The sequence below is a fragment of the Malania oleifera genome, chromosome 6, assembly GCF_029873635.1.
Source record: "Malania oleifera isolate guangnan ecotype guangnan chromosome 6, ASM2987363v1, whole genome shotgun sequence".
NCBI lineage: Eukaryota > Viridiplantae > Streptophyta > Magnoliopsida > Santalales > Ximeniaceae > Malania > Malania oleifera.
The window spans coordinates 90,697,161-90,709,196 of record NC_080422.1 but is presented as its reverse complement, the minus strand read 5'-3'; the positions used below and the strand labels follow the sequence as shown (position 1 = coordinate 90,709,196).

At 33.1% G+C, this 12,036-nt stretch overlaps 1 protein-coding gene across 1 annotated transcript; it reads right to left on the bottom strand.

The window, feature by feature from the left end:
- On the bottom strand, positions 1 to 9,331 carry LOC131157320 (hexokinase-1-like). The gene is made up of 9 exons (XM_058111380.1): positions 8,723 to 9,331; positions 6,709 to 6,859; positions 6,435 to 6,617; positions 4,084 to 4,158; positions 3,805 to 3,960; positions 3,556 to 3,654; positions 3,335 to 3,465; positions 1,815 to 1,896; positions 1 to 704 (listed from the first exon to the last, which is right to left on the bottom strand). The coding sequence occupies exons 1-9, from the start codon at positions 8,992 to 8,994 to the stop codon at positions 357 to 359; spliced, it is 1,497 nt and encodes a 498-aa protein (XP_057967363.1). The 5' UTR covers positions 8,995 to 9,331; the 3' UTR covers positions 1 to 356.
- Positions 9,332 to 12,036: the final 2,705 nt, after the last annotated feature.

The window sequence follows — 12,036 nt, the reverse complement described above, 5'->3', positions numbered from 1 at the left end:
TTAATAATATCAAAACAATTCTTATTTTTATTTGCAGTAGCCACTCAAAGAAACAATTAAAATCCCTAATTTATTCTTCAAGGAGAAAGTAAATGGCAAGATGCCAATTTCCTCCAACATTTAACAAAGGAGCAGAATGGCAGGCTGAACAGTAAAGATTGTGGCCAATTCCAGGTGCTCCAACAGCATGCTGTCCCCGCTGCTCGCTTACATGCGCTGCGGGAGCATAAATAAAAGTTGCTGGTGCTCTATCGATCGGGCGCAAGTTGTGGAAAGAAAGGATAAATGGACAAAAAAAATATGCAATAACAAAAAATGAAGCTTTCTTTCAAAAAAGCACCCTAGCTCCAACCTGCTCAAGACTCTTCAGCCTCAACATACTGGGAGTGCGAAGCTGCGAGGAGGGCAGCACCAATGCCCGAGCCATCATTGGAGTGCTCGATGATGATATTCTCAGAGACTCCCTCTCCCAGCATCTCCCTCAGGGAGCTCTCCATACCGGTGCTAAATTTGGAGTAGTGCTCAAACAGCCCTCCATCCAAGGCTATCACTGACTTCTGCTTCTCCCCTTCCTTAACCGTGTCTCTTCCCAACTTCTTCAGAATGCCATATATACCAGCAGCAGAAAGACGAGCCCCACGAGAGGCAACAACATCACAGAGCTCAACAACAACTTTTCTTGTTTTCAATGAAGTATTAGATATCTGACAAACAGGGAAGACAATTAAGAAACTGCAGGGTTATTGCCATTCTCCTAGAAACCTAAGGCTCAGTATGGATGGGGAAATAAAAAGAAACAAAAATAAGGAAATAGATTTTCTCGTGTTTCCTCTCTCTATCAAATGCTAGTCAATATTAAAATATATATATGCATTAATGTGAATAGAAATTTTTTTAAAAAAATCAAATATCAATTATGTGTAAAATTAAATTTTTTTCCTCCATTTGTTATATATTTTTATTTTCTTTTACACTTTCTTGATAACCAAACATGAAAAATTGAATTCCTTCATATTTTCCTTTCCCAATATTTTCGAAGTTTCAAATAGTGCCTAAAGCTACATGGATTAAATATTTTTGAGAAAAAACAACAAAGAAAATAAGCAAAAAAAAAAAAATTCTATTGCACTTTTCTATCTCAATTATGATTAGAAATTTTTTAATATGACTGAAAATTAAGAAAAATCAAAGATTAATTGCATGTAGAGAATCTTTGTTCGTCAATTTGTGGCATATTTTGTTTTTTATTATACTTTCATTTATGACTGAACAAGAAAAAGCGAACTCCTTATTTACCATTCTTTTCCTTCATATTTTCCAAGTCAGAGGAGGATATGGGCATGTTCAATTGTAAAAACAAATCTAGTCCATTTTCAATTTTTCAAAGAACTACGATAATACCAACTTGTTTTCCAGTTTCCAAATATTTGTAAAGTTAGAAAACAATAAAATATGTTTTTTTTTTTTTTTCTATTTTTCTGTACGAATGTGGTTTATGTGAAAACAAGGTGCCAAAAATGGAGAATAAAACTGTATTCCACTACGGAACCCTAACATTCTTCGCACAAGACAACGCTAGCGCACTAGAGTTCTTCACACAAAACAATACTAGTTGCACAATGCTCACATCACATATACGTCCAAGAGAAAACTCTTAAAAGCTAATCCCAACAAAAACAAGACAGAGGAATTGGGAGGGGAGGTATTTTTCTCATGTTTACTTTCTGTGCAACTAGAAAGTAAAAAAGAAAAAATTGGAAAACAAATTGTAAGGCCAAGTTATAATATCAGCAGTACTGATAAGAGAGACACACCTCTAAGATATCCTTCAGTTTGCTTCCAACCACTCTTAGATCAGGAGATGTGTCATGATGCATTGCTGACATGTGAGGAGTCCTGCATATTTCACAGGAAGATGGAAACAGTCATGGAAGCTCAGGACAAGATACCTATATCAGAAAAAATATAAAACAGTAGGACTGACATCCAAAGGAAATCAAACAGATATGACCATAAGATCAATGTTTATAACAGAATACGGCAATCATAGATTGTGCAGCAAAACAGGGAAATTGTTTGACCATGATCATTTTATTGCATGAGGGCATTCCCTTATTCTAAGGAATCTGAATACATGTCCTTGCAGAACAGTCATATTATGAGCAATGAGATCACAAACAATTAAAAGGTTAAAGAAAGGCAATGTCCACAACACATAAATGTGAAGCCAAACTATGTCAAAGATGAGCTCCTTATTGGAGCATGGTATTACAAGATCAAGCACATAATTTAACTAACAATTTTAAAAGGAAAATATAAAACAAAATCATGCATATTATCCCAGCACTTACACTATCGTGAACATAATATGCAGAAAAGAAACATACAATATAATTCATATAATTCATACTCTACAGCCTCAACACAGAAACCAAGTTCCTGTGGAGAATTCATCGAACAGAAATTATTTACACAGCTAAAACAAATAAGAAAGAGTTTCACAAAACCAGAAGCTTATGCACGAACAGATAACTAAAATAATGCGTCTGAAATTTTCAACCTACAATATAATTCATAATCTAGAATCTCAACACAGAAACCAAGTTCCTGTGGAGAATTCATTGAACAGAAATTATTTACACAGCTAAAACAAACAAGAAACAGTTTCACAAAACCACAAGTTCATGCACGGTCAGATAACTAAAATAATGCATCTAAAATCATAAAATGAAAATTTCCATCAACATTTAGCCCCCAGCAACTGCTAATGAATTTAAATATTAGTCATAAAGTTCAATCTGTGCGCGTGCACACTGTCAACCCAATCCTAGGGGATTTTGTGTAGATTGTTATTGCCATTATTTAAGTGCTAGTGCAGAAAAATAGGGTTGGCACCAAAATGCTACACACAAAGATCACAGGTTCAGGGGGTAAAAAGCATTGCACTGTCCGAAAACGTCAACAGTTTCAGAAAATTCATTTCTCAAGCTCATTTTCTCCCAATGCATGGATAATAATATAATTTTTATCTGTCAACAAATATGATTTGAGACCCTGCATGTTTGATTCTTATGCATGGAAGAGTGTCCAGGAATACCATCTGCACAATCTCAAGAAGCAAAGAACCATGATGGATCAATATATTCTGTGTGCACAAAAATGTTGATGCACCAAATAAAAGGTTTAATGGACTTAAACGTAGGTCAACATGCTAACCATGCCCAGCACAGCTGCATAGAAGAATTTTCACAGATTTCAAATTAAATTATAGTGTAAACAATCAAAAGAGAATCAAGATTACACAAACAACAAATCAATGTTTGTTATTTGTTACCTCAATATGAATGGAATTTTTAGCTTTGGCGGGACAGTGTCACCAAAAAGGGCAGCGTCTTCAGCCATTTTATACAAGACTCTGCGTACAATCTCTCCCAAGTACATACCAGATATAATCTTCTCAAAAATCTGTTAATGTTGGTAGAGAACATTTTACCAGGATACATTCATATCATCCAACAAATGATGGAACTACACAACTGCGGTAAAAATAGTCACCTGTTCACCAGGGTTTAAACTCTCAGCATCCAGTGCATGATCATATTCAGTCAATGGAAGGTGTGATGATCTAAAGTTACCCCACTCCATATTAATAACCTACAGCAATTCAAAGATCATTAATACAATCTTGGACAAATACATACCCCTAAACAGTTCTGTCCCAACATGTGTGCATGTGTGTGTGTGTGCGCACACGTGAGAGAGAGAGAGAGAAATAACAATAGAAAATATTTGACGGTGGCTAACCATCTCTCCTGATTTGGGTAGAGGGCCATGCCACTTAGGAATTGCATGTGCTCGCTCCACATATGCTGCATTTGTTCCCGTGCCCAAGATAACAGCAGCAATGACATCCTTGCTGTAGTATCTTCCTCCAGCTAATGTCCCAATGGTATCATTGACCTACGTTGGCATAAAATTGGAGAATTCCAAATTTAAAACAAAAAAATGATGACTGACAATATATGAAGATACCACACCAAATTGACCATTAAAAGAGTAAGGCAGCAAGCAAATTAAACTCACCAAAGCAGTCACGCGCATATCAAGGCCAGTTCTTTCCATGGCTTTTGTCAATTCTCCAACCACATCTTGTCCAACCTAATTCCACAAGTTTGGTGGGGAAAAAAATCCACAAAAGTGAATCCATGGTCAACAAATGTCTGAATGAGAAATTACAATCATAAACCATGAAATGAAGGTCAAAACCAACTATACCAAAGATGACATTTCCAATGCTTGCCAAAGAAGAAAAAGTTTACTGGGAAAAAAAAAAAACATATCTGGCGGGATACTCTTACTCTTTTTTCCCCATTAGATACGTTTCCAAAATGAAAATAATGGAAAACTAGAAAATAATCATTCTGTAAGCAGGTTTGTAGAGATTAAGATGCCCATGGTTATCAAACCTTGGTATTGGGAAAAAGATTCAAGTCTCAACCAAAAAAAGAAAAAAAGCAGTGTTAAACCAATCTACAGTCTACAAGGAAGCAAGAACAAACTTCATTCATTGAGCAGCTGTAGCAAAATAAAAAGGAAAGAAAAGAAAACACACACACACACAAACAGAAAGGACAAAGAAGGGGTAAAGCATCCATAATGCCACCAAAGGGATCATATGTTTTGAAATATCCATATGATGCTCTTATATGCATTTCCAAGAGCTATCATCTGATCATTATATGCATAGAATGGCTTCCTAACAAAAAAGTAAATAACATATGCATGGCATTAGCCTACCTGCCAGTGTTAAATTTCTTGATGAGAAGAAAGATAAGATGATACCCCCAGTACACTGATTTTTTTTTCCTTCGAGAAAAATAAATACAACGAAATTTGACCAGAGATCTCATAAAATAAACTGGCACTCTTTATAGGTATCAGAAAATGCCAAAACCAACCATCTGCAAGCATAAGTATGACACAATAGATGTTTTTCACACCTTATGAGATTGATCATTTAACTAGAGCAGTTAGCAATAGAGTCATAAATCAGGAATTTTCTAGAGGTAGAGGCTCGCCTTTTTCTAATTTGAGAGGGTATCACACAGAAATCATTTTAGACATTTTATATATGCAGCAGGGGAACCTTCTCAGTGATTCATGAACAGAACCTATTTCTAAGTCGTCTGGTCCATACCTATTTTTCAGGCAGAACATACTGACCGCCCCTAAGGTTTGACAAAAAGATAGGGACCTCCCCTAAAGTTTCAAAAATTCCATTAACCTCCCTGGAGGTTTCAAAAATGTCACATACCTCCCTTGAAAATTGTCAAAAAGACACAAAACTCCCCTCAAAAGACTTATCTTTTTACAAAATACAAGGGGAGATTTGTGTCTTTTTGACAAACATTAGGGAAGGTCTTTGAAATTCTTAAAACCTCAAGAAGATTCCTGAAATTTTTGAAACTTTAAGGGAGGTTAGTGTCTTTTTGCCAAGCCCCAAAGGAGGTCAATGTCTTTTACCCTAACTTTTAAATTTAAATCAAAGTTTTAAAGGGCGAAGGCCTAAGGCGAGGCATTTTAACCTTTAAAAGGTGAGGTGTAAGCCTCGAGGCATTAGGGAGTAAACCTTTGAAGGATTTATTGTTAAGATTAAAAAATGTAAATAAATATTACATATTTTAAAAATAAAGGAAAAATAAGAAAATCACAAATATAATGTAAGAAAGAAAAATTATATATACTTTGCAAACTACTTGTGAGCCATCAATCATTGCTAACTTAAATACATGACATAAATCATGACAAGAGATAGCTATACTATTACAAATTTCAAACTATTTTCATGATCTAAGATACAATTTTCAGTTATTTGGAAAGATTGTGGTTCAAGAGCTCTACAAATCAACTCATATTACAAGATTCCTTTTACACAAACATGTAGTCAAAATTTTTTTAAAACAATTTTTACTTGAGAATCAAAAACCAAAATGTGTAAGCCTCAACCAAAAAGGTGCAAAAGATGTGCCTTTTGTAAAAATGTGTTAGCCTTAGCATATAATGCATTAGCCTTTTTGGAATTTGGTATTTTAGATTGAACCTCAAGGCGTTTTAGGCATGTTGTGCCTGGAGGCAAGCCTTAAGGTGAGCCACAATTGAGCCTTTTAAAACACTGATTTAAATACCAAAATATCAAACAATAAATGCCATTGTTTCATTCAAACACTTGAATTACTCTCAACGTTGTTGAATGAAAAGTCAGTTGACATGGATTAAAACAAGTAATAACCAACAACTTTGAATCATCAACACTACCCAATCTAGATAGGAGACAATGAGCAGAATCCATATAAAAGAATAAAGACTACAGACAAAAGTGGTAAGAGTAAATATTTAAAGAACATAAAGCATGAGTCAAGGAAATTGAGATTAACTGTGTCATCTATAGAGAAGCCTTTAGTCCATTTAATTAACGTCCCTGATGAAATTGACAATTGCCTGACTGGAAATGAGAAGGTAAAACCCAGCTCCCTTTGTTTACCAGGTGAAACATGAAGACCTTCACCCTCTGTCGCAACAAACTTTTCAAGTGCCGCAGCGATATAATCAAATAATGCCTGAAATCAACATCATTACAAAACTTCAGATTATTATAAATGATTTGTGACAGGGCAAACAATTGTTCCGCACGCTTAGGTAGATACTCACATCTGATGTCCCAACCATCAAATGTGGAGGAATCGAAACTTCTTCAAATTCCTGCTTAACAACATGTAAATCTTTGCCACCCAACTGCACACGCAAGACTCGGAAGTTTGTGCCACCAAGATCCAAAGCATAAAACAATCCATTCTCATCCCTAGAAAGTTAAAAACAAAAGGCAATGGGCACAATAAGCCAAAAGTTTTATCTAAAAAACATAAATATACAAGAAATTCTTGCTCCCTTTTTCCCCCATTTTTCTATATTGATAAGCTTCGACACAAAAACCAATACAAATGGGATGTGATTCCATATCCTCTATATATAGTAGTTCATAATCAACTTCTCCAATCAGGCTCTTTACCCACAAAATTGTAAGAAAGAGAAGGGAAAAGGGGGAAGGGACAGGAGGGGGGGGTGGGGGGGGGGAGCTTGTTCACCTAATTGATTTGGTCATTGTTTAACCAACCTAGTTTAAAAAATTTGAATCCACAAAGTAGCAGCACTAAGTCATGTGCTCATATATAAATCTCACAAAAGATCCCCAAGCCAAAGAACAATTGAACTATACATTTGCTTTAATCATTCTTAAGACTTAGAGGAAACATTAAAAAAAACAAAAAAATGTAAAGTGCAAACTGGGATCATGGTTCTCTAGTCTCTTATCATTTTAATTTCTAAACATACACTAATAAAAAAAAGTAGCCATATTTTACAAAACAACAATAAAGTAAGAAACTAAAACATCAACTAGGTATAGCACCTAGAAGACAATCAAGGGGAAGATTTACTTATTGTTATAGGCAGTAAGAGGGCAAGGAATAACTTGCACCAAGATAGTAAGGATTTGACAGCAATCTAGCTGAAGACATTGCCCTAAACCATTTAGGGTGGTGGAAGAGGAATCATTATAGCTGGCGCCACCTAGTTGGACTTGAGGCTTGTATTTCAAAAGGAACAAATCAAACATGGAAACTAATAAAGTAGCTTATAAAATCCATAAATTCAATAAATAAATAAAAATACACTATTATGTCAAAGTGCAAAGTGATTTCCAGTTCATTATTCTCTCTGAAGTTCAAATCTTTTTTTTAAAGAAAATCATCTCAATTAGGCCCACAGCCAAAAGAAGAATCACTGACAGATGAACATCCTGGGGATATGCATGCGGGAAAATAAGGATGATAACATAGTCAAGGACTAAACGTGATCAAAAAATGAAATTGGGCAAAGTTTGGCGCTGCTAAAGCTAGAAATGAACAAGAAAAAAGTAATACCTAAAAAACACTTCTCAATAAAGACTCGAACAATTATAAAGTTTGAAGGAATAAAGATAGAAGTCACATAAAACAGGAGACAAAGATAGGGACTCAAATCATCAAAATATTCCTACATATCACACAAGTGGCATTCACCCAAATCAGTCCAGCACTTCAAGTTCTGAATTTCCTGGAGAATATGCCATTTTGAACTGAAGTAATTTCCAGTCTCTGAACGATCATCTTCCTCATACTCCCAAAAATAAAGCTAACCGGAGGTCGTTGAGTAACATTCATCTTCTATTTCCGAATAATTTTTAAAAATTATCGAAACAGTCATCTCATGATGAACCAGCATTACAGAGCATGTATTGAAGTGACAGCAACCGTGAAATTCCCCAACTAAAGCATCATACTATCTATCATTATTGAGCATAAAATTCTTCAATAAATAAATAAATAATAATATTAAAAAAATCCTCTAGAAAATCCTTTAGAACTTCAGCCCGCATGAGTCACCAAGATAAAGAAATCAAACAAAAAAATGGATAAAAACTCATTAAAAGTTAGAAAATTGAGAATTTTTGAAAAGAAAATCCCAAATTAACCAATATAAATAAATCAAGCACTGACGGTTCACCAAACAAGGAAATAAAACAAAAACAACAGTTCGATCAAATGATGGATTAAAAGTTCGAAATTTGAGGCTTTTTTACCAAGACAACGCTCGATTCAACCAAGATAAATAAATAAACCAATACCCAGTGGGGAGATTGTCTACGTAGCTGATGAGCATCTTGAGCTTGCTCCCACCTTCGGAGGCGAGACCAGCATGCATCTCCACCGTCATGGCGTCAGCCACTTGCTTCAGCTTCGCGATCGACGTCCCACACTTTTCCTCGAACTCCTTCAGTATGGCCATGGCCCGGGCCCACCGGGAAGAGCTCCGCATGCGGTGGCGCACCACCAACGCCGTCGCGGCGCAGACGGCCGCGGCGCAAACCACCGCCGCTCCGACCGCCACCTTCCTCATCTCTCCCTCCGAACCCCAAATAACAAGAACCCGAACGACTCGAACAGGTCCCGATGCGACAGCTAAGCTTCAGATGTTTCTCAAAGAAGATTCAAGGATAGAACAGACGATGATTCCTGCGCATGCGTTCGAAGATCTCCAATCGAGAGGGAGGGAGAAATGGAAACCCTAGATCGAGGAACGCAAATTATAGAGGAAAAATCGAGGAATTCGGATTGTTTTCTCCGAAAATCGCTTGATTTAGATTTTCTTGACCATTTTCTTTCTCCTCTGTTCGTTTTGTACTGTAAAGACCTTTTTTATATATATATATTTCCCGGTGAAACGAAGGCGAGAGGGGGATTTATAGGAAAGAGGAAAATGTAAAAATCGTCATAGTTTCTGTTAAATTTACGATAGTGACCTTCCGCCGTGTCGGACTATTTTATGTGACGTGTTATGTGAGGACGCCACGTGTAAAGTTGTAAAATGGATAATCAGTGATGACATGTGAAGCATATAAACCTAAATATCAAGTGTGAATTTCATGAAAGTTACTTATGGGTATAATAATTTAAATGAATTAGTTTTTATAAAAGTTTGTGTTATCTTATTTTGAATTTGATAAAATTGAGAATAATTATTATTATTTATTTTCTATTTTGTATGAATTTTAATATTATTATTTATTTTGTGTTATCTTATTTTTATATCGTTATTTATATTGAGAATAATTTTTTTATTTTTTGAGAGGAGGGGGTGGTGCTTATTATAATTATTAGCACTTGATGGTTTTTACTAATTTTAGAATTGCTTTTATGGTTACTGAATTATGAAAAGTTTGATTTGACTTAATTTTCTCAGTGTTTTTCATATTGTATTTAATTGCTTATTGATTCTAATTTTCAAGATAGCATTATGATCTTTTTACTTGTGAAATTTTTATTTTTTTTTAGTTTTTAATTTTCTAAAAAATTATAAAAAATTTAGCCTATTTTTTTAGTTTTTCAATATTTGTATTAAAAAGCTAGAAAATAAAAAGTATGTTTAAATGTGCAAAATTAAATTTTTTTTATTTTTAGATTTCAAAATAATCACAAAAAAATAAAAAAGACAACTTGTTTTCTAATTTTTCAATTTTTATATAAGATAATATTTGGAATCATAAATTTTGGGGTTTGAATTTTTAAATGTGTGAATTTAGTTAAAATTCAGTACATAATTCATATGTATTAAAGTTTTAAATCTGAATTTCATGCTCCCATATGTAAACTAACAGTTAGAAATCTAGAAAAAAAAAAAAAATGAAGAGATGTTTTTCCAACTTTCATACATAAATTTGAAAATTTTAAAGATAAGGTCACATTTTTAATAATTATTTTAAAAAATAGAAATAAGAAATAAAACTATTTTCACAGGCAAATAGTGTCAAAATTATTTATTGTTATTCATTTATTTTATAAAAATGTCATTAATAAAAAATTAACTAATTTTTTAAATAATTTAAAAAAAAATAAAAATAAAAAAAAAGTTATTTTTCATAACTAAATGGACCGTTAAATTTACTATAAATTATTTTCTCGATAGCTATCCTCTTTCCACTATTATATTGAGGATATTAAGGCGTTAATAGAGAACCCTTGTTGAACATTTTTCAAACCTTTAAAAACGAAAATTAATGTGCATTTCTTGGCCAAGTTCAATGTGAAACCTACAAACTTACTGGTAATTTAAGAGAACTTTCATTCGAAATCTCCTAATTGATATCTAGGGCCCTAGTCCTAGTTTTGCTCTGTTTTACATTTTATTTTTTTTGGTTGCTTGTGTTTTAATTTCAATAAGACCAAAAAAATACCATAGCATATTTTGTACTTGCATGCATCTGATATATTGTCAATTCGTGTTGTAACATTCTATGATTGATATATTAAATTTTTCATCTAAAGGAATTTTTCAAAAACCTTTTTAAGAGATGAATTAGAATAAATGATCTAATCATGCATTTGCAGTACTATTTGGACAAATATAATTCAAATCTAGAGTTCGATTTGTCTTGAGTCCTTTCATCTTCTTTTCAAATCCAAACTTGAAATTTTATTATGAAAATTTGAAGAACAACTTATTAGAATGTCTTTTATGAGACCCCAAATTCGTGTACTCAATTTAAAAGGGGTTGCGTTAGTGCAAAACTTCTACAAAATTATTGTCCAATAAAATATAGAGGAAATAAAAAAAAAACAAGTTAAAATAGAATGCTATATATCCATGATGCAATTTCCAACTTCATATTCAATGTATTAACAAAGGAATCATCCTTCTATCTAGTCAATTTCATAACAAAATTTAACTTGTTTCTATCTATTAAAACTTAATTGAAAGCTATTGATGATAATTTTAAATTACTAACGTATTTATTTTTATAAAATATGGAAAGATTTTTTTCAATAAATCATTAAATTTAAACAATTGCAACAACTGAATAATCAGAATTTTGTCATTTAAGCCAGCAATAAAAATGTGCTTATCTTTTTATACAATGAAAGAATCAATTCATAAATAATTAATTAAAAAATAATGAGACCATTACATTTATTTTCCAATATTTTCGTCATTTAATATAATCCCAATTCTATCATGCTTAATTCAATTACATTTTTTTATGAGATATAATATTTAGTTATACATACATAGCAAACAAAAAGTTAATAAATTTAATAGTAATAAGTGATTTGTGTGTCAAATGGATGAATTTGATATATCTATTGTAGGGGCTTACATACATTTCTCTTATATAGATTAACTTCGAAAAATAATAATAATAATAATAATAATAATAAAAACATGATTAATGTTACTATAAATAACAATGTGGGGGGTATCATATCTATTTAAAGCATTGCTATTTAACTAGCCAGTTAAATTATCATGATTTATCATAAGAATATATTCATAATAATTAAATGTAAAGTAAGAAGAAGTAGCAAACAATTTGTGAAAACAAATAGTAAACAAGCGGTAAACATTGAAGCAACGCAATTCATTAACAACGCCTTCATAAGCAAA